Here is a 23335-nt window from a genome sequence, read left to right as displayed (position 1 = left end):
AATGGGGACAGGACCAAGGAGTGTAGGGAACATGAGCAGAACTTATTTTCTCCTGCATACTTGCAGGCTAAGTTACCTTCTTCTTTCTGGCTGCAGAACGCTGTGATGACTGGGGTGTGGACACCATGAAGCAAATCCAGATTTATGAAGGGGAACCTGCCAAGATCAAATGCCCACTTTTTGAGACCTTCTTAAAGTACAACTACAGCACAGCCCATTCTGCAGGCTTAACCCTGATCTGGTACAGGATTGCACAGGACCGGGATCTGGAGGAGCCCATTAATTTTCGTCTCCCAGACAATCACATCAGTAAGGAGAAAGACACCCTTTGGTTCTGGCCTGCTCTTCTCAATGACACTGGGAATTATACATGCATGCTCAGGTAGGTTGTACAGTGCAGCTTCTGTAAGTCTCCAGAGTAACTGAAGGACTTTCATGGAAGCAGGAAAATTATGCTGTTAGCACCAGATCTTTCTGTAAGGAGAAGACCATTTACAAAAGCATTAATGGGGAAAGAATGTTACAATTATGAGACCGCTCAGTGTTGAGCCAATTTACTTTGTAATAATGCTTGGAGCTTTGCAGACACTAATGAGCATGCCTCTCCTTGCTAGCTGCAAGAGTCCATGAAAATATTATTGCTGAGCTCATGGCAAATTCCACAGGCACTCGCCATTAAGAAGTGATCTGTATGTCTAGAGTAAAAATAGCTTCAGATGCAGGGGTAATGTTTTGACTGCATGCTAATTTGGCTAAGATTTATGAGATTCAGACTTCTAGGAAATTAAGTGTCTCTAAGTGTGGTACAAAACGAACATAGCATCTGCTATGCAGTTGAGCACAAGAGCTCTTTTTGATCTTCCTCACGTTGTCTCTTGTTCATTGTGTCTTTGACCTTATTATCTGCTTTACCAGCAGGGGAGGGCATTTTGCTTCTTAGTCATCTTTATAGGCTATTCTGAGCTGTGTGGCCATCTCTGATGGAGTTTTTTCCCATATATAAATGAGTCAACTGAAGTTGCATATACCTTATCAGCGCTATGATACTCATTATTGCAGATGCGATTTTTATTTCATTGAACTACTATAGGAGTAAACAAATTTTAGCTAATCGTCAGCCCTACTGTTCTCTGTCCTTAGAAATACAACCTACTGCAGCAAAGTTGCATTTCCCTTGGAGGTTGTTCCGAAAGACCAACACTCTTGTGTGAGCCATTCAATAAAACCCGTTGAGGAGATGCTCTACTTGGGGCATACCACTGAGATCATATGTCCAGACATCGATGGGTTTTACCCTGCTAGTGTAACACCAACTGTCAAGTGGTACTTGGTAAGAAAGACTTATTTGGTCAGTTGGGGAATGCAGTGTTGTACCTGAAAAAGCAATGGCTGTCATGAGAATTATAGAGCTAAGTTTTAGAGCCTCCACAGTGACAAAGATGTTAACGAAGCTTTTGTAATTTTAAGAAGTCCTTTTTTCTACTGAGTTCAAGAGTAAAACTGCTCTTGGATGGGAGTTGAGAGCTATCACTGAAACCTTTTCGACCAGCATGCATAAGTGGAGAATAGCAGGAATTTAGAAACTTCAGTTCAGCTGTGAGCAGTATACTTAACCTGTTGTATGAGCCAGTCACTATACCTGTAAAGGACACTGTGATTCATATTCCCACCTCTGTAAAAAAAAAAAAACAAAACTAGTAAAAATAGCATCCTTTCCAAAATTTCAACATTTCCAAGGTCAAGAAATGAAGTTTGTACATCAGGCTGCTGCAAGGACCATAGGTGCTTATTTGACACAATTCAGCACAGCTCTTTTCTGAAGATGGAGTAATTCCTGGCCCACCCTCCATACTGCTCTGGTAATTAGGCTGTCTCCAATCATCCTCAGACTCTTGCCTAAAGAATCACTGCTCGATGTTATTAAATTTTGACTTCAGTGTTTTTCTCAAGGTGGATGCCTTTGGTCAAGAGAGAATAAGAATTCTCAGGGGATGTGCAGGGAGAGGTTTATGGGTCTGAATTCTTTATCCACTCTTAAAGAGCTTCTGGAATTCTAGATAGAAGTTTCTTTATGAGTGGATTTATTTATAAAGGATGTTGACAACTGGTATATCTGCTGATTTAAAAAAACCCAACAAAACACACACACACACACAAAAACCATATAAAATGCTGAACAAACAAAACCAACAACAAAACACAGCAGACCAACCAAACAAAAAAACCCAACCACCCCAAAAGAATAAAAATAACTCTAAAACCTTTCAGGAAAAAGTTATTTTTGTATCCAAGTGGAGCAGTTTCACTCCAATAGTTGAAATCCTTTACTTGTCCCATTCATTGAAATTCATATCTCAGCAGTCAATTAGCAGGATGAAACAAAAAGCCCCAAGGAAGTAATTTTTCAGGCAGCAAGTCATCCCATGCCTAATAAAAATCATTAAAAATGGTATATGACCCCTGTCTTAAACTGCCCCATTAGGATGTATCTGATTTAGAAATGTACCATTCAGAAATAATCTCTTATAAAATATGCACATCTTTGGGTTTTATGACAATCAAGATGTCATCTACGTAATCCCTTCTGAAAAGAGATCTCTAGCTTGGTATTTGGCAGAGGTTTCCTGCCTCACCTGACAGAAAGAGAAGAGTTATTAAACTTTTGGTGCTACAGATTCTCATTTGCCAGGTGCCAATTTTGGGGCCTCATCCTCAGCTAAAGTCAGTCAGAGTAGCTTGATTAGTCCTGAAAGACTGACATCAACAGGGGACATGTCCTTTAGTCTTAGTATCCATTTGTGAATACATCATCATTTTCTTCCTCTCTTTTCTTACTTTCATTCTGCTTAGGTGCTCACCTTGACTGCAAATGTACTTCTGGATCAGAGATCTGTCTTTCATGAAATTGTCTGTATTTGAGGTGGAATAAAACTATTAGGCTCATCTGTTTCTTCACCTCATTTTCAATGTGAATACCCGTGTGTATTCCAACATGCCTAAGTATTTAGGTCTGACCTACAACACAATCCCAAGTATCATATTCATAGTTTTAAAAATATCTTTATAGTAGTGTTTAAGCCAATATATTTACTTTTGGATCCCAAAACTCAAGTGTTTTTCTGTCTGACTCCAGAACTGCAACTTGGTAGATGGCTTCAATGAGCGATACCCTCGAGGGCCCAGGCTTGTCATTGGCATTGTCCGCAGTGCGTATAGAGGGAATTACACTTGTATTGTGACATTCAAGGACCACGGAAGAACCTATAATCTCACCAGAACCATAAACATGAAGGTGGTGGGTAAGAATGATTTTATAATGTGTAAAATGCAGGTGGATAATTGCAGAAGTGGTGAAAACAGCTGGAAGAATCTGTCACAGGATCCCTTTGTAGTTGTGCTCAATCTGCGTTACCCAACTGACCTGGTATATTTTTGCTTGCTGGGGTCAGCCTTGTGTTACTGCCCAAAACATGTTGCTCTGGAGGTCCTACGCACCACCATATCTAAAGCCCCAAGTGACACAGCTTGTGGCCAGGCTTAGCTTGGTGAGACACAGCCCATGAGATGGCCAGGGATATCCTCTGCTGGCATATGAATACGTAACCCAGGCATTCTTGCTCAGTTTTTGTCGCCAGTGCCCTTTTCTCATCATTATTTGTGAGATTGTCCCATTATAGCTAATTTGCCTTGGTTTTCTTGGAATCCCCAAGCTTTGTGTGCCGAGGCTGAGACTGTAAATTGGCCAGGCAGGGCTCCAGTTACCCAGCCCAGTGTCTGGACAGATCCATTCCAGGCACAAGGGCTCAGCCAACCTGCCAGGGAATTGTAGACAGAACTTAAAAACATAGGGAACAGTAGAGCACCTGCTGAGTCCCATGGCAACTGCTCCTTTAACAGCCAAATTAAATACTTGCAACAGGAAGTGATGCTTTTTTTCTGTTTTTCAGAAGCACCAGTAAAAAGAAACTGATACAGGTTGTGCCTTATGGGAGATGTTGAGTGGGAGATGAGATGGGTATGGAGCTCTTCTGATGTCAAAGGCACAAAAACTTGTATATAGACTTACCTATAATTTGGCAGAGCCTCAAAATCTGGGTCTGGCCAAATTTGGGGACTAGGATTGATTTCTCTTTGCACAGAACTCTGCAGCAGGATGGTATCACAGGCTGAAGTGGATCACATGGAGTGGGGTGCAAGGGCGTCATGAGTTAGGCTGCAAGGACATCAGGTTCTCATGAGGTCTGGTTCCCCATGGAGGGCTCTCTGTTCTCTCCTGCAGGATCTCCAAACAAGGCTTTGCCACCACAATTCGTCTCTCCAAATGAGAAAGTTGTCTACGAAGTGGAAGCAGGTAAATTCGATGCTTGCTGCCTTCTGCTGCTGCTCTGGCAGCCTGCCTGCTGGGACAGGATGGGAAGACCCAGCCAGGCACAGAAGCTCTCTCCTTCCGCTGCATCCCCAGTGCTTTTACTTTGCAGTCACATGAACTGCCACAAAGATGCCCGACAGGGTGGGGTGCCAGTTCTCAGTGCCAGAATAGGAAAGCTTTAAAAGTTTATTTTTGCAAGAATAAATAAACAGCCATTTAGATGCAGAACTGCAGCTTTGGAGTTGGATGAAATGGGGATCCTCAGCTGCTTAAAGAAATTCCTGTGGGAGCACGTCTCAGCCCTGTTCCTGGCTGTGCTTTGCTCCAGTCCTCCCTCATTCAGTCCCACAGTGGCTCCAGCATCCTGGCCACATCTTGCTCATCTCCTCTCCCTTTTCGGCCAATTACTTCCTAATTAATAACAGCTCTCCTTTTGCTGGCCTCACAGCGTTGTGTAATGGGGTACCACACCAGTTCCCCCACCCCGTCAGTTTATACTGATAGCTCTTTGGAGCAATTCTCTATATTGAATGGATTGTGTCCTGTTACACTGCTGTAATAAATGTGGTGCCAATGATGATTAACAGCAGTCTTCACTTTGAAGCATGACTTTTTTGGCTTAGAAGGTCAGACTTCTTCTGTAGTCATTCTGTAAGATCAAATCACTTGCGGGCTGATCACAAAGATATTCATGCTCCCAAGCCTGGTCTTGAAGGAAAGTTAAATGGCTGAGCAAGTGTTCCCATACCAAAATGCTTTTGTGGAGCTGGATCCTTTGCTTTATGGCATCTGTCTCATGTGCAGTGGGGACGATTAACACTGCCTGCCTTTCGAAGGAAGTGGTTAGCATGGAGCACCTCCCTTCAGATGTGTCACTTGGTGCTGTCAAGTAATTTGTAACACACTTGAGAAGGCAGGATATTTTCTCATATTTATTTGTCTGTCATAACAGTTTAACACCGTGTACATGTTGATTTATCAGATGTCTGAAGGTGGATGCTGCCCTCATACCCTTATAAAGGGAGCAGAGCTCAGGATGGTAGGACCACTGGAAACCACTAAAGCCAGCTTGATGCTGTTCCTGCTTTGCAATATCGCACTGTTTTCCTTTCTTCCCAGGAGATGACCTTGTTCTGTCCTGTGAGGTCTTCTTCACCTTCCTGAAGGAATCCCGGACTGAGGTGTGGTGGACCATAGATGGGAAAAACACAGGTGACATCACGGACCCGAAGATAAAAGTCACGCAAAGGTAACACAGTAATGTGAGCCTTCATTTGTATCTAAACCTCTCTTGGGTCCTGAAGAGGGGAGTGGACACAGACATGTGACAGTCCCATTTTCCCTTGCAAGTGAGTGTGGTGTCCCTGAATTCCCTGTTAATCAGAAACCCCTGAACTTGCTCCATGCCATGATGAACCAGGAGCTCCAGGGAGGAGGCCTGCAGACCTGGATGATGTCTTGTCTTACAGGAGAATTTGAGGGAACTTCGTTTACCAATTCACATCATTCCTTGTCCAGGTCTTGGTAGTGGTGCCAACAGCATGTGCTATTGTGGAACTGCTAAAACAGGAGCATAAACTATTTTATTTAGAGAAATGTTCCCAAATAGCTTTAATTACAAAAAGGTTTCAAAAAACAGATGCTGAAAACAGAAATGTAGTATTATAGATAGTATTGATTAGAAGGAATAGGGATTCATTTATATGAAGAACTCATATGAAGTTCAGAATCCCATTTGCTGTGTGCTGAATTACACATGGATGGCAGGTTTTGCACCAATAGGTTTGCAAACCTATGTAGAAAAAGGAAAGGCAAAAGTAAATACTATTATCACCATCTTGCAGATGAGCAATTCAGGCAGAGAGACACAAACTGACTCATCCAGGATTGCCCAGGGAATGTGATGTGGGCTCTAAATCCTGAGTTCACAAGATCTTGTTGCTTTGCAAGCAAGAAATTCCTTTCTCTAGAATGCAACATGACACAGCTGCAATGAGAAAAGTGAGGGGCAAAACAAATATTAAGGCAAATCAGATAAAGAAACAGCCCCAGCTCTGTTAAAATCTGAAGTGTGTATCGATTCATAAGTATCAGTTTAGGTGGTTTGTTTGTTATTTTGGTTTTTGGGTTTATTTTTTTTGTTTGTTTGTTTTTTGTTTTTGAGAGAAAAAATTGGGTTACCTGAGGGAAAGGAGTGTTTGTCACTAAGAGCATGCTGGACTTTCACATATGTAATGCTCTAGTTTTTCTCTTACAGTGAAATTACTAGAGATTTTGAAGACAAAACTATCATAAGGACTCTAACAGTTGCAAAAGCCACACCAGAGGACTTGAAACGGAATTATACTTGTTATGCCAGAAACGCCAAAGGCGAGGACCATAGCCAGGCCATAGTGCGCATAAAAGGTAAAATACGTGCAGAGCATGGGTGTGAAATGAGGCATACTCAGAAGCTGTTGGTCCTACCTTGAGCCTTACCTTGCAAAACAGCAGGGAAACAAACAATTCCATGAGGCCTTTTTCCCCAACACACTGTTCTGTATGCGCTGCTGTCTTACTGCTGTCCTACTGCACCGCTTCTTGGAGGCAGGGAGCCAAGGATGCGTGTCACATATACCCTGTCACAGTCAAGTGCCTGGGAAGAGAGAGGGGTGGATAGACCTGTTTCATCCCATCCATATACCACAACTGAAGCAGATCGAAGGGGACAGGCTACTTGAAATTATTTTGGGTTACTTGATTGTGTGAGGGTTTTGCGTGACACAACACCAGAAGGCAGACTGCAGTCATTGATTTTGCTCAGGGAGTGAGACAGTCTGACCATGATGCTCTGATTTTACTCCTTCCATGATGATGCTCCAGTCTAGATACTGTTGTCTCAGCATGGATGGTATGGACTGATACAGGTCTATTCAGTGTGGGGTTTTCCCTACATCTTTCTTTCATCAAAGATTTTGTTCCTATTTCCCAGACCACTTCTCAGTAATAAAAACTGAGTCTTCACTGTAGATATGTGAGGTTTCCTGATTAAGGTGGATACTTCTACCTCCTTATCAACCTCATCAGAGCTTCAATACTTGCTTACTATAGGTTGAACGTCCCCTCATCCATGAGGGATGCTGCCCTGCCTTGTGTACCTTCTTCCCCTGACTCTGCCTTATTAACACGGGAAGGCTTTCAAAGGTCTTTACTTGAAGAGACCTTTCTCCTCCTTCTTGGTACTTGTCCTTCTTCCTTTTAGTCCCATTCCATTAATACAAAACTTTTCTGGATCATTAGCAAGGAACAATAGAGCAAACACAACTGAGTCCAAAACCATCTGCCAGTATGTTCATCCTATAAATGTAATTCATCTGGGATGATGTTTATACATGTAGCAGGAGTGAATCTAAAAACTTCAGGTTCTTTCTCTATAGTGCCTTAATGCTGTTTTCTAGTGGGCTGATCAGTACTCTCTTCTTCCACTGTCTGGTCCCGGGCATTCAAGTGGGTTTGCTCTGAGGAGACCTGGTTACTTACCATGCCTCCTTTCTGCTCTGTTCTACAGCAAAATCTAAAAACAATCCCTAACTAAACCCTTAGTTTAAGGCACCCTTAAACTAAGTTCACTGTAGACCATCCCACAGCACACAGGAACATCAAGCATGCTAGAACCTAACCCCTCAGCACTTGTCTTCCAGGTTTTAGTGACTAACTATATATATTTTCTATATATAACTATATATATTATACAGTATTTTTTATACATACACACACACACATATATATGTGTGTGTACATACATACATATATATATATATATATATATATATATATTCAAGAAGGGTAAAATGGATGACCCGGGGAATTACAGACCAGTCAGTCTCCGTGCCTGGCAAAATCTTCGAGCAGATTCTCTTGGAAGGCATGCTAAGGCACATGAAAAACAACTAGGTGCTTGGTGACAGCCAGCATGGCTTCACTAAGGGGAAACCCTGCCTGACCAATTTGGTGGCCTTCTATGATGGGGCTACGGAACTGATGGACAGGAGCAGAGCAGCTGATGTCATCTACCTGGACTTGTGCAAAGTGTTCAACACTGTCCCACATGACATCCTTGTCTCTAAATTAGAGAGACATCAATTTGATAAGTGGACCACTCGGTGGATAAAGAACTGGCTGGATGGCCTCACACAAAGAGTTGTGGTCAATGGCTCAATGTCCAGCTGGAGACCAGTAACAAGTGGTGTCCCTCAGGGATTGGTATTGGGACTGGTCCTGTTCAACATCTTTGTCAGTGACATGGACAGTGGGATTGAGTGCGCCCTCAGCAAGTTTGCCAATGACACCAATCTGTGTGGTTCGGCTGATACACTGGAGGGAAGGAATGCCATCCAGAGGGACCTTTAACATGCTTGTGAGGTGGGCTAATGCCAACCTCATGAAGTTCAACAAGGCCAAGTATAAGGTCCAAAGCCTTGGGCAACATGGTGTAGTGGAAAGTGTCCCTGCCCATGACAGGGAGGTTGGAACTAGATAATCTTAAGGTTCTTTCCAGCCTTAACTATTCTAGGAATAATGAGCTCATCCAATGAGTGACACAAAACATAAAATTCCTCCTTTCCCAGCATCATCAGCACAGTTTGCAGTTTTGTGTTGAGATTATCACTTTTAGGGAGCTGATCAGTTCTTAAGTTTGGGATTGCCTTATTTATTAGACCGGGTTGGACAGAGCCTTGGGTGTCATGGTTTAGTGTGAGGTGTCCCTGCCTGTGGCAGAGGGGTTGGAACTAGATGATCTTGAGGTCCTTTCCAACCCTAACTGTTCTATGATTGGCTCCAACTCTTTCATTAATTGGGTTATATAAGTTTCCTGCTTTTTCTGGATTATTTCCCTCTCTTTCTCATGTACTTCTGCTGCTCATCACCTGTTGAAGGTTTCTTCCTTTCTTCCTAAATGTCTTCTATTTTCTTTCTTGTAATCTATTTTCTAACAAAACTTATTAAATCTTGGAATTTGGTGGTTTCCAGTCACTGCTGTTCTTTTATCATGTAATTTGCCAGTATGCATGTCAGCTGCCCCCTGGATTGCCATAAAAACAGAGTTGCCCAGGGATAGAGTTAGAAGAGTTATTTTCTGTCCTTAACACAAAGAAGCAGCAGTGGTGTGACAGACACTGTATGAGTTGAAGGGGGGCCTGTGCTGTTCTGGCTTGATGTCCACAGGTTTTCCTATTTGTTTTCAAATATTTCAGCTTTTCTGTAATGAACTCTGATTCATCTTTCCTGGTAGAAAACAATCAGACTGTGGCTAGTTACATCCTTGCTGTCAGTCTGAGACAAGCCACAAGAACTTTATGGCTTTGATGGGCTAAGAAAATGGTGGCCATTGCCTTCGTTTTACAGCAGGTCAGCTTTGGCTGGCTGTCCTATAAGTGCTGTAGTGTTGTCCCAGGTGTTTGCATGTACTGCTGAGAAGGTTATGTTCACAAGCTGGCTTTGGACCATGCAGGTGGTTTCCATCAACAGGTCGTTCTACCATCTGGCTGCTCCCAGGGTCTTGCTCAGAGAAAGAAGTCCAGCCTGTGCTTTGACTTGCTCTGCCAGGCCAACCAGACCTAGTAACCCCAAATGGGGACTCCAACGTGGCCATCCATTATGTCCTGCCAGAAAAGTCTTGGCTTGGCCACCTTGACTTCTGGCTGTTCCTCTGTGGTGTTTGGCTACATGTGACACAAGCGTTCTCCTGCTTAGCTGAAGGCCCAGCCTGCTCTGTAAACCATACCTCCTATTTCTTTTTGAACCCAGCTGTAGCACCGAAGTACACCGTGGAGCTGGCCTGTGGACTGGGAGCAACCATCCTGCTCATTGTGGTACTTATAGTCATCTATCATGTTTATTGGCTTGAAATGGTCCTCTTCTATCGGGCTCATTTTGGAACCGATGAAACCATTCTAGGTAAGGAGCTAAAGGGCTTGCATTTATTTTACCCTGCTACAGGCCAGACCCTTAGTTTTCATAAAGGAGTGTTCATATAAGCTATTTTTAACCCTTTTCACAGCATAATGACATTTTGACCTTCTATTTCTATACCTGTATTCATTTGTGTGGGTCATTTTAGAGCAAGAGAAGTCAGGTTTGGGTCAGGGGAAAGGAGAGAGAAGTCCTCTGTATTCCCTGCAGTGGTAAAGCACAGATGTATCAGGCTCCCTGGGGCACTGCCCTGCTGATGGCTAGCTGTTTCATCTGATCTAGAAGGTCAAAATAAGTTGACAAGTTTCAGTAAGTCCCTGGTTTCTTTGATGAAAGGATTCATTGAAATCCAGGATTTGCTTTAAAATGTGGGAAGGCATCCAAAGGGATGGATTTGGAATAACCTTTCTGTCCTCAGCTCTTCCACAGCTTCCCTGTGTTGCTGGGAGTTCATCTTTTAGGACTCAGAGCAGATTTCTGCCTCCGTAGGATAAGGAGGGTGTTCAATTCCTTGCAGCTTGGAGTGTGAACCTGCCACGGGGGTGCTTGGAGGGTGTAGGCAGGGTGCAAGTCTCTGTCTGGTGGAATTGCTCATGTGGATAGACAGCAGTGAGAGGAAGCAATGTCAGAGATGTCAAAAGACAAAGGGACCCTGAACAGAATGTGTTAGTCATCTTGCTGTGGTCTCATGCCTTCAGTGACCCGTCAGAGTCTGAGTGCCTGCGTGTTCATGGGGGGCAGTTAAAGAGGCAATGCTGCTGCCTTCTAACTATGTGTCTTAATGTATGGTGCCCAGGCTTAAAGTGAGCCTTCATATATTTAGTGAGTTTTCACTGCTTTTCCCGTGAAACAAGTCAAAAGCTCAGCCTGTGCAGTATTACAGGTGTCTCTTCTGCTATTTGTGTTTCTCTGCACTTCCAGATGGGAAGGAGTATGATGTGTACGTGTCCTACGCACGCAATGCAGAGGAGGAGGAATTTGTGCTGCTGACACTGCGGGGAGTCTTGGAGAATGAGTTTGGGTACAAGCTGTGTATCTTTGACAGAGACAGCCTCCCCGGGGGAAGTGAGTATTTCACAGGAGCTGTGCTCCATGCATACCCTCTCTTTAGTGTTCTTTGATGTACTGAAAACTGATAGGAACTGGCCTATCCAGATTAATTTTATTCTGTATTTTTTTCCCCATCTCTATGAATGATCTCTTTTTGATATCTTCTAATGTGTTTGCTTCACATGACAATGTTGCAGATGCTTCAGACCACCAAAAAGGCTGTGGTGGGCAAGTGGTGGTGATTGGTTGTTTTAGTTGCTCTTCCCAGGAGTGATGTGCAGGAGTGACTGATCTATCAGCATGAGGGAATCAGACCACTGACCATGCAAACCGCTGATCTGCCTCAAAAAAAGGGAATAAGGTCAAAGCTAGAAAGGAGGCAGGGGATGTGTGATACTGACCAGACTGGTGGCTCACAGATTGCCTGCAAAAACCAGGAATGTCTGCTTCAGGAAGGTGTGGAAAACACCTTGCCAACATCAATGGGAAGATAAAGTGCCCTCCCAGAAGGCCTCTCACTCAATTTCATTAGAGAGTCTGTATCTTAAAATGGCATACAATTGAGTTGCTATGATTAAGAGTACTTTGCAGGTAGTGAGATTCATCTCTTCACTAAGATGTAGGGGTTTTTTTTCACTGTTTCAAGCTAAATCGTACAAGCTTCTGGACGCAGCGTCTCCTCAAGGGGTGCAGGGAATCGCCAAGGATGAAGTTTGTGAAACTCTCCAGATATGCATACAGTTACACAGGTGCCACGGAAAGGGCACAAATCTAGCCAAGACCCTCAGTTTCCAGTGTCCTGACTGTATTATCCCTGATGCCTACTAACAGTTCAAAACCAGAGCTTTTGCCAGTGCAGACTGCCCTACTTTGAATTCATGGGCTTTGGGTCAGGTCCCCACAGATGACAACCTGTGCTGATAAAGTTCATTGGAGTCCCTTTTGGGTAGGACAGGGGTACTGCTGGGGGTCCCAGCCCAGCTGCATGATAGAGGGAGCAAAATCAGTCTGGGATCTGTTATCTATCTCCTAGACTGTTACCAGGACACAGCATCTCTAAGTTTGAAGGCAAACAAATATATGTGCCTCAGGGGACAGGCACACAGCTGCAGTCCTGGCAGTGTTTCTTCTAGTGAGAGCCTGGATGACATGGCAGGGCACCCTCCAGGCTCTATTTGGTTGATGCCAAGATCAGGCTCAGAGCCGGTGAGCTGTTCTCATGAATTCCTCCTCAAGACATACATCTCCCTCCTGTTCCCTTTGCCACTTCTTGCCTTCCTTCCCTTCTTTGTAGAGCCTCCTTTTCCTCCCAGTGCATCATTCCTGGGCTCCCTGCCCTTCAGCCTCACCCCTGGAGCACTCCCACCCCTGATCAGTGGCAGTGACTACCAATCTCAATCCAGCACCAGCCCTCCAGGGCATTGCGGGGTTGGCTTGTCATTGCACTGCCATTTGCAACACTTCTGGGGCTTTCCCATTGCTTCTTAGATAGGATTTGACTCATTTTCTTGGGGAAGCATGGTGGCCAGGAAATAAGTAGCTTTTGGCAGCTGGTGTCATGCCTCCAGAGTGTACATCTGTGTCACGGGAAGAGCTATGTTGTCATTGATGAAGAAACAGTGGGAAATGGATTATCCTGCAAGTTTGCTAATGGGAACTAATCAAACTTGCTTGACAGCTAAATGAAGTTGCCTGTCAGCGTTATTCTATTCTTCATTGTATTTTCTAACCAGTCAAGAGCGTTCCCTTGTCAATGAAGTGTGGGAGATCCTGCAGCAAAGAGTGCAAAGAGGATTCGCACTTGAAAGGAATTTTCACATTAATTATGGAAAGGTGCCTAAGGACAGTCTACCTGTGGATGTTAGAAAATCCAAGAGGATCCACAGTTACCATGACATGTGTCCAGCTTGAAGGGTGTCACTTTTGGGACACTTTATTAACAGTCCTCAAAGCTTCTAGGAACTTCTAGCAACACTCAAATCTGCGTTCATCAATGATAGCAACAGGAACAGCTGGATGAGTAACAGGAGTTAGGATGGTAGTATTTCCAAAGCAAATTAACCCATGAGGGCAGTCAGGGAGAGTGTGAATACTTAGTGTTTGGCGAGGGTAAACCGAGGCAAGATGAGTGAAGGGAGAACCCAGAGTCATTCTGGATCTCTGCCAGAGGAGGATGTAAGTAGGCATTTGGGCTTCCTGATGCCTCTTCAGGCCGAGTCCTTTCCAGCTGGCAATGTTTCTGTTTTGCTTCAGAACCTCTTTTTCTACTCTCACTGCAAGGAAGCTAAATCTGAGCCTACCAGAGCAGCCCTCTTGGCCCCATAGCATTCTTGTAGCATTGGGTAGTGTCATTGACACATAGAACAGTGCATTTTAGATGTACCTATCTCAGGCATCTGTGTGACATGGGGAGGAAGAAACACATACGCAGGCAGCCTGGGGCTGGGAGTAGAAGATGTTGTTGAAGATGTCACTGTATGGGGCAGTGGGTACCAGTGATGCTGTAGGAGGCCCTACCTGGAATCACTTGCAGGGTTGGGAAACACCAGTATAGTCTCTAGAGAGTGCCTCCGAGGGACTTGATTGCCCTCTTCAAGAGACAACCGGGGTCACACTAGCAGCTCAGCAGCATGTTCTCAGTCATCACTAACCACCTCAATGTTTCTTTCTCCCAGTTGTCACAGACGAAACCCTGAGCTGCATCCAGAAAAGTCGACGTCTGCTTGTTGTCCTGAGTCCCAGCTACGTCTTGCAGGGAACACAGACCCTGCTGGAGCTTAAAGCTGGTCTAGAGAATATGGCCTCCAAGGGCAACATCAAAGTCATTCTAGTGCAGTACAAAGACATCAAGCAAAGCAAAGTGAAGGAGCTGAAGAAGGCCATGGCGGCCTTGACTGTCATTAAATGGAAAGGCGAGAAATCCAAATTCCCAAAGGGCAGGTTCTGGAATCAGTTGCGGGTGGAAATGCCAGTGACAAAAATTAACAGGAGTCTGAGCCTTGATGGGCTCATATGTATCCCTGAAAAATGTTTGACACCATCAGAAATCAAAACAAAACAAACCCCAGAAATCCACAAGTTAGGCCAGGGAGTGCAAAGGAACTCAGCCTTTTTCCCATAAAGGACTGCCCCAAAGCATTTCAGAGGATAGTCATGCCTCCCTGCAGCTCTTCTACTGCCCTGGCAGTAGAGACACCAAAGATGCATACACCTCCTCTCTGCAAATACATGTCCTTGTCATTAACCACAAAAGCTCAGGGTTGAACTTTGGGCTGTCCAGGTGGGATGCAGTCAGCACCTTGTGGTAGCGTGGTATTTGTATAGGCCAGTGCTCCTAAATCCAAATCCTCTGGGACCTTCATTAGCTTCCAGGACAAAACTCCTTTTTTCTCTGAAGTGGCTTCACTCTGTCCTGGTCCCTGTTGCAGAGGCTGGGGAGAATAGTTTGAAAAGTGGCTCCAGTATAGAGCCTTTCATACATGTCCCAGCTATATAGTCCTGATTACTGTGAGATCACAGTTCCGCTTCAGTGGCAGGATTGCAGACTCTTGAGGCTCCTTATCTTTGCTCCTCACATTTCTGAAGGAGCAGGTGCATTCAGATAGTTTGGCAATCCGAAATGGCTGTTACAAAAGCATTAAAAAAAAAAAAACCCAAACCCGAAAAAAACCTCTGTACTGTAGCATTTCTACTAATAAGTGGTCAGTCTCTGTGACTCTGCAGTCTCCTGAGTATCCCAGATCTTTCAGAGCTGTAATGCTCATAATCCAGGGGAAATTTCTTGTTAGTACCGGCCATGGAGCATGTCTGAGAGGTGCATCTTTGTAGAGTAAACTCAGGGATTTCACAAGCACTGTAAGGAACCCCCATCTACTACTGAACTTGCCCACTGTCTCTGTGCTGCTGGCTGGGGGGAAGCATCGTGCAAGGTGCTGCCAAGGCCACTGGGATGACACTGGATATGTGTCCAACTCCCCAGGAGACCCTAAAAACTTATTTGAACTTACTAAAAACTGCACTAGCTCTATCCAGCTGGGTAAGACTATGAAGAAAAGCTGAGAGAGCTGGGGTTGTTCAGCCTGGAGCGGTCCAGAGACCTTACTGTGGTCTTTCAGTACTTAAATGGGGCCTATAAGAAAGATGGGCACAGACTTTTTAGTAGGGCCTGCTGCAATAAGACAAGGGGTAGAGGTTTAAACTGAAAGAGAGGAGACTCAGACTAGATTTAAGGAAGAAAATTTTACAGTGAGGGTGGTGAAACACTGGCACAGGTTGTCCAGAGAGGTGGTAGTTGCCCCATCCCTGGAAACATTCAAGGTTAGGTTAAATGAGACTCTGAGCAATCCAGCGTTCTAGTTGTCCCTGCTCATTGTAGGGTGGTTGGACTAGATAACCTTTGAAAGTCCCTTCCAACCCAAGCTATTTTATGATTCTGTGACGATTTGGTGTTCTCTGCCTGCATATGAAAAACGTCAGCATTCCTAACGCAGGGCTCAGGTTTAACCTATACTTAATTTTACAAAGTAAGTCTCCACCTATCCTATTTCAAGCCCAGAGTAGCAGAATAGAGGATGTATCTCAGGTTCATTAACCTTTGCACAAAATGTAAATATAAAAGTCACTGAGTACCAGTCCTTGCTTCAATGGGAGGCAGCAGGCACAGGAGGGGGTCTGGTGAGTTAACCCTGCAAGACCAAGGAGGAAAGTGTCCCTTCCCTTGTAGGACAGACCAATGCACAGTGGGACCCTGACATTGACTGGTACTGTTGTTGACAATGTTTTCATATAAAACTACAAGCTCTGGGGGTGTCTCCATACTCCTACAGATCCCAGTGTAAGGTCCTGCCCACTTAACTGTGGAATTCAGTATTATGCACATTAAGTGCATGCTTATTTTTTCTTGATAATGATTGCTCCTGAGTCACCTCTGACTCATGCTTTCACTCTGTTGGTGTCCATCAGGTGAAGCATATCCATTCATAATGGCATTAAAAAAGCACTATGATTTGCAATCTACACATTATTCACCCAGCTGAGCAGGAAGGTTTGAGGGCATCCCAGTAAACAGCCCAGTCTTAAAGGTGTGGGCTGGATACTGACATCAGTGAAGCCTCTTGCTCTTAGCATCTTATGATTATAATGTTATTCTAGGGCACAGGGGAGCTGCCATTGGGCAGGTACTGTACAAATATGGAACAAATAGGGCTTCTTTCTCACCTTCTTCATCCTCCCCACCCCAAGTAAGATCTGGTTTAAGCAGGTAAAATCGCAGTTAGCTTCACTGAAGGCAGTGGAGCTCCTCATCTGCTCAGAGGTGCTTAAAGGCTTTGCTGTTACAAGCTTTTCTACTGTGTCTGTGGAGGGACAGAGATGCCTCCCACACTCCAGAAAGCTTCTTTTGTATTAGATAACACCCAAAACCATGCTCAGTTTTATGAATCCCTTGCAACATGTCATTTTGCCCAGCTTCCCCTTTTTTGTGTTTTCAGCATCTCTGTGATCAGCTGCCCAATCTGCAGGCAGAGGGAAGGCCCTGAGGCTAAAGCAGAACTGTGTTAGATTCCAATTTGAATTTTAAAAAATTGTCACAAAAATACGCATAAATTCAATTAACATCCCAGACCTCACCACATCACATCTCATTTTTGGCTGAGTTACCAAGAGAACTGCTGATGTTTTAGTAAGTCTGATTATTTTAGGAAGTTAAATCCACCTCATTTGTTTGGCTGATTTTATTCAAGGGGTTTTCCAAATAAGTAATAGACTAGGATTTTCTCCAGCATACATTGCTTTGATCCTTGGTGCCATTGCAATCCCAGAACAGGATTACTGAGAGACATCAGCAGAGCACCCGCAAGGCAAAAGGTGTGATGGTCTTAAGGGAGCCTGAGAGGTCCAGAGGGAGAAGCATGGAAGGAATACCACTGGAGCAGACTCCACTCCCCTGGAAGCTTTACCTCTGGCTTTTCTGGGACCTGTCAAGCCAGGGGTATAGCCCAGTCCCAGCTGTAATGCAGATCTGCAAAGCACCTCATATATGCTTGCCATTTCATTGTATGCCATGTATAGTTTCCATTGTGGGATTCTGTCACAGCATGTTTACTTCAGTTGAGTCATTCGAATTTCTGTGCTCTAATCTAACATTTATCAATTTGCAGCTCATACAAAGTTCCTCATTGTTATTTCATGTGGCATAAATTGCAAAAAAATACCTTCCCCGTGCCATTTGATGTTGTACAGCTGTTCCAGAGTTTTCCCTTCTCTTTTCTGTATGTTTTTGCCTTTTTGTTACTTGGTCTGTGAAGTGTCAGTATTATAGAATCATAGAATCATAGAAAAGTTAGGGTTGGAAAGGACCTTAAGATCATCTGGCTCCAACCCCTCTGCCACAGGCATGGACACCTCACACTAAACCATGTCACCCAAGGCTTCGTCTAACCTGGCCTTGAACACCGCCAGGGATGGAGCACCCACAACCTCCCTGGGCAACCCATTCCAGTGCCTCACCACCCTCACAGTAAAGAATTTCTTCCTTGTATCCAATCTAAACTTCCCTGTTCAAGTTTGAACCTGTTACCCCTTGTCCTGTCACTACAGTCCTGATGAAGAGTCCCTCCCCAGCATCCCTATAGGCCCGCTTCAGATACTGGAAGGCTGCTATGAGGTCTCCACGCAGCCTTCTCTTCTCCAGGCTGAACAGCCCCAACTTTCTCAGCCTGTCGGGTACAGGAGGTGCTCCAGTCCCCTGATCATCCTCATGGCCCTCCTCTGGACTTGTTCCAGCAGTTCCATGTCCTTTTTATGTTGAGGACACCAGAACTGCACGCAATACTCCAGGTGAGGTCTCACAAGAGCAGAGTGGAGGGGCAGGATCACCTCCTTCGACCTGCTGGTCACGCTCCTTTTGATGCAGCCCAGGATACGGTTGGCTTTCTGGGCTGCAAGCGCACACTGAAGCTGCCTCATGTTCATTTTTTCATCGCCCAGCACCCCCAAGTCCTTCCCCACAGGGCTGCTCTGAATCTCTTCTCTGCCCAACCTGTAGGTGTGCCTGGGATTGCTTTGTCCCAGGTGTAGGACCTTGCACTTGGCATGGTTAAACTTCATGAGGTTGGCATCAGCCCACCTTACAAGTGTGTCAAGGTCCCTCTGGATGGCATTCCTTCCCTCCAGCGTATCAACTCAACCACACAGCTTGCTGTCATCGGCAAACTTGCTGAGGGCGCACTCAATCCCACTGTCCATGTCACCGACAAAGATGTTGAACAAGACCGGTCCCAACACCGATCCCTGAGGGACACTACTTGTTACTGTTATTATTTTCTTTTGCTTTATAATAATTTTATATAATATATATAATTTTTTATTATTATTCTTCGTATATTTTATTTTGCTTTTCAATAAAACATTTCCACTTTTGCATTTCATTCCTTGTGCATTTCTCATAAGTATAATTTTCTTCCCCATTATGTCTGCAAAAGGCCATTAAAGAAAAATGACTCTGTGTAGTCCAAGCACCAGGATCATTTGGGGACACCTCCTTAGCGACTGGGCATTTTCTTGTCTGTTTCATGGTGTGCCTGCAGATATCCTGAGGCACCGCCACTGCTACCAAGGCCATACAAGCAGAAACACAATGACACACAGTATTCAAGTGTCACCCAACAGTGGGCATGCACACACGGAAAGCCACTGACCCAAAGAGTGCTCACTCGGCAATCACAAGATAGAAAGATGGGAAGGAAACACTATCCCTTTGCTTGAGAGACCAATCCAGAACTTTAAACAGAAATCTTGGAAAACTGCCCTAACCACAGAAATCAAACTCACTCTTCATCTGCTTTGCCCACCACCTTCCAGGCAGTTGGGTAGAAAAGGTTCATTCAGCTTTTTTATTTTCTCATCCAAGCCACTTTCTGAGATTTTTCCTTGTTTATATGCTAGCAGGTACGTTGCGAGAGAGCCTAGCACTTCCGGGCCACTAGCAAAATGAATACTTGAGGCAATCTATGGATCTGGGGTCTATGGGGTATGAATATGGGGCCTATGAGCCTCTAGCTTTTATTGGGCTGGGAAACAAGTATAGCTCTTACAATCTTGTGTTAGATCTCTGGGGTGCACTAGGCGAGACACAAGTAAACAGACAAAAATATGCACTGATTTTGTAACCATGTAGTAAACATGGGAGTTTTTCAGTATAAAGCAGACATCCAAGAGTATCAGATTCCAAGCTCTGTTGGTACACAAATCCCCCAGTGTTACTGCTGTCTGTTCCATCTTGTGCTGTTGATTTCACTGGGAGGGACCATCTCCCCTGCACACTGTGAAGTGGCCACTCAGGATTTTTCCTGAGCTGGAATTACATTGTACACTGAACATCTCAAGCTATCCTGGTCAGCCAAGTCTAAATGCATCCCGTTCTCAGACATAAAATCTATCTTTGGGAACTTGAGCATTTTCCCTGCCAAAAAAATGTCAAGTCTCAGAAAGTGTTGCAAATTCAAAATTGATGAAAGAAAACTGTCACTGTCAGCTCAATCAAAACATTTAATTTCAGCAGCGTTGGGATCATTTGCATTAATTGAACTTGTGCTTTTTGTGCAGGCAGGTACAATAGGTGACTTCCCAGGGGCTGCTCCTGACTACGTTGCGCTGTGATTTCTGTGATTCCAGTTTCAAAAAGAAACCTTTCAAACCAGGAAAAAGCTCTTTCTTTCAAAAAATGTTGAAGCTTGGTTGATTTCAAAATAGATCTCAACCACTTATAGAAAGGTTTGAATGAGGTCTGGACTCAGTAAATTAGGAGATTGCTGCCAATTCTTTGTGCCTCTGAAACAGAGTGGTAAGAATGATTCACAGCGTTAAGTGACAATTCTGACAGAACTGACTTTATCTTCTACTTTTGGCTTCAATGAATCAGTGTTTTCATGTGTGTGGTGGGGGAAATCCTCCCAAACCTTGTGTACAAGATAAAATGCTGCAAACAGCTTAATTTAATTTCCAGTATTATGTTAAAGAACCAAATGGTGCCTTACTTTCTCTATTCCACTGCCACTCACCATCCATCTCCCAGGATATTACTGTGCAGTCATTTTTCCTATCCCAAGTTCTTGGTCCCCAAATAATCTTGTGACAGTGAGTTTTACAGCTAGTCATATGCCTTTAAAAAAATAAATATATATATTGCTCTTTATAATATTAAAGTAAGATGCAACTAGCCGCAACACAGTGCACATTCTGCTGTGAGATGAGGAAAGAGACAGACAAGTACTGGAATAATAAGAAGCATTGCCATTGTAGGGAAGGAGCAGTATTTTTCATTGATACAAAAGAGCAGTGTTCGACTGGCAGGGAAGGAAATGAGTCTCCAGATTGCGGAATCAAGGCTTTAGCTTTTAGTGTGAAAGGCAATGGAAGCAGCAGGTAGCCCTTCTCCCCAGGACAACTTTTTGCAAGACATTCTACACGGAGGTTTTTCTCTCTGAGCATGCAAGAGCTCTTACTCTGATGATCCCTGTCTTGCTTGAACCACCTTGTCCTCAGGTCCCCTCCATCTTAGGCACCAGCACTCAGCAAGTGGGTGCTTTTTTTAAGTTTTTACAGTTCTGTTAATCAGCTTGAGTTAATTTGCTGAGCCCCACAACCCTATTAATTCACATCCTTTCCACTGTTCATCCATTAGCCGTAACATCTTCAATATGCTTACTGCAGCTCAAGCCGTAGATAGAAGTCCAAGGTCATCCTTCAGGTTTGCTGCTTTTCAACATTCATAATAAAAGAGATGCTGCCCTTGCCTGGCACCATTCCAACTAAGCATCTTGCTGAGCTTTACAAACTGCAATTAATCCCAAGACATGCTTTTGAAGGATGGTATTTTCACCCCCCATGATGGCTAGGGGAACTGGTGGAGAGACTTAGAGCTGACTTTTGCTTTCTAAGCTTGGAGGCTTCCATTTCTAGATGAGAGAGCATGAGAGGGAGAGTGGTGAGACTCAGCAGTGCAAACTGGCATGATGACTAGATTGTTTCACTTTGTTCTCCCCATGCAAAGGGCTGCTAGAGCTGTGGGCAGGTGGTTCCCAAATAAGACCTGCCCTTTATCAAATGTCTGCACTTCCCTGGTCAGGAGTGATGCTGTGCAGGGCAGCAGCCAAGAGTATGTCTTGGCATATCCTACCATCCTCGCTTCTTATTTACCACTTCAGCCTTCTCAAAAACATTGCAAAGCAAAAATGCTGCTTATTGCTCCTGACAACAGGATCATGGACAAGTTGAAAGTCACTGGACTTGTGCCAGGTTTCCCTCTGTGGGAAGGGGGGAATCTGTGCAAGTATGCCACAAAAACCTTCCTTCAGCTTTTCTCTCCCTGCTCCTTCCCCCTTGTGCACCCCAATTCCTCTGCCCTTGCACTTTTAGATACCACTGAAGCTGTGTTTGACTTCATCCAGAGGAGCCGAAGGATGATCGTGGTCCTGAGTCCCGATTACTTGACAGAGAAGAGCATCAGCCTTTTGGAGTTCAAGCTGGGCATCATGTGCCAGAATGCCATCGCCACCAAGCTTATCGTGGTGGAGTACAGGCCACTGCAGTGCACCCACCCCAGTATCCTCCAGCTGAAGGAGTCCGTCTCCTTTGTCACCTGGAAGGGAGAGAAGTCTAAGCGTTCCGGCTCCCAGTTCTGGAAGGCATTACGGCTTGCCCTGCCTCTGCGCAGCCTGAATGCCGGCACTGGCTGGAATGAGAGCTGCTCCTCCCAGTCGGACATCAGCCTGGACCCCATCCAGAGGAAAAGGAGCAGGTTGAAAGGGCAGCCTAACCCACGGGGTGCCACAGCAGTGACTCTTGCTCCTGGAGGGGCAGCTGCAGCCCCCAACTCAAAGGCCAGACATGGAGCCAAGCACTTCTTGACGTGTCGGTGTTGTGGGACCTATTGCAATGGTGGCAGCAGACTCAAGCGCAAGCATCGGGCTGTGGCTGAGCACAGGTGGGACACTCAACTCTGCAAGTCGGGCTCAGGCAGAACCACAGCACAGGGGGTTCAGGGCAGAAGCCGACCTGACCCCCCATCAGCACAGGCTCCAGGTCTTGCCCTATGCCATTACAGTGACCTGTCAAACAACAATGACTTCTATGTACTTTAGCCAAGTGGCTTATGACACCGCAGGTGCTGGGCAGCAAAAGGAACTCACTGCAGCCTCAGCTAAGATAATTTTATGACATGGTGTTGTTCACCATCAGTCCCATGTCAGCATGAGGACTGCAGCAATATCACCAGTGCTGGTGATCTGAGCCAGGGACCTGCAGCCACACAGAGCAGTGGCTGGGGGCTGCCTGCCCAGGTCACTCTCCTTTATTTAAACTGTAAAGTGGAGCTGAAAATGTGTTTCTCTGGCATTGCTTTTCCCAGCTGTGGTTGTGTTTGCCGCAGGACTGCTGCTGGGGTCAGCTGTGGGAGGGCAGGTCCCCAGAGCAGGGGACAGGAGGGAGGAGGTGGAAGAAGCTGTGCTCCTGGAAGTAACCTCTGGAGAAGGGAGTGCAAGCCTTCATTTTGCAAAGAATAAAACTGTGCTAATGAAGGCAGGAGTGCACTGTGCAGTATGGTGTGTTAACCACTGCTGTTTAAAGCAACTTGGTAAAAAGTTTAAAGACAAGTCCCTTCTCTCTAAATAAAACTGATTTCTTTAACTTGTTGTTGTTGCAAGTACCATCAGAACTGGTAAATGTTGGAACCATGTTCATCAGGCGGTGCCTGGGGAGGTGGTTTGCCCAAGCTGGCTGAGGTCCCCCCCTGTTCCCAGTGCTTGCAGTGGGCTCCTGGGCTCGGTCCCTCTCCCATGTTCACCATATGATGAATTTGTTCTGTCAGTTGCATGACCTTTCAAGCAGCAACAAAGAAAACCATTACAAACCTAGGAAATATGATTTAAAAAATTCTCCAAGTAGTCAATGAGCTCAGGGATAGGA

General features: G+C 44.9%; 1 protein-coding gene across 7 annotated transcripts in view; it reads left to right on the top strand.

Moving 5' to 3' along the window:
• Positions 1-23056, top strand: part of IL1RAP (interleukin 1 receptor accessory protein) — a 51550-nt gene extending 28494 nt beyond the window's left edge. For 6 of the 7 annotated variants that reach the window (XM_065674260.1, XM_065674258.1, XM_065674256.1 and 3 more), the window contains 9 exons: positions 97-382; positions 1141-1330; positions 3134-3299; positions 4280-4351; positions 5489-5618; positions 6627-6775; positions 10157-10306; positions 11243-11386; positions 21788-23056. In XM_065674260.1, coding sequence (XP_065530332.1) covers positions 126-382; positions 1141-1330; positions 3134-3299; positions 4280-4351; positions 5489-5618; positions 6627-6775; positions 10157-10306; positions 11243-11386; positions 21788-22512 — 1983 coding nt within the window. In that variant the 5' untranslated portion in view covers positions 97-125 and the 3' untranslated portion in view covers positions 22513-23056. Of the gene's footprint in view, positions 1-96; positions 383-1140; positions 1331-3133; positions 3300-4279; positions 4352-5488; positions 5619-6626; positions 6776-10156; positions 10307-11242; positions 11387-14046; positions 14784-21787 lie in introns of those variants that run through there. The other variant, XM_065674261.1, reaches the window with a different exon arrangement.
• The last annotated feature ends 279 nt before the right edge of the window (positions 23057-23335 follow it).

This window comes from Lathamus discolor, chromosome 3 (assembly GCF_037157495.1).
Source record: "Lathamus discolor isolate bLatDis1 chromosome 3, bLatDis1.hap1, whole genome shotgun sequence".
In the NCBI taxonomy this organism is placed as follows: domain Eukaryota; kingdom Metazoa; phylum Chordata; class Aves; order Psittaciformes; family Psittacidae; genus Lathamus; species Lathamus discolor.
The sequence above is the reverse complement of the archived record's forward strand: the minus strand, read 5'-3'. Positions and strand labels throughout refer to the sequence as shown.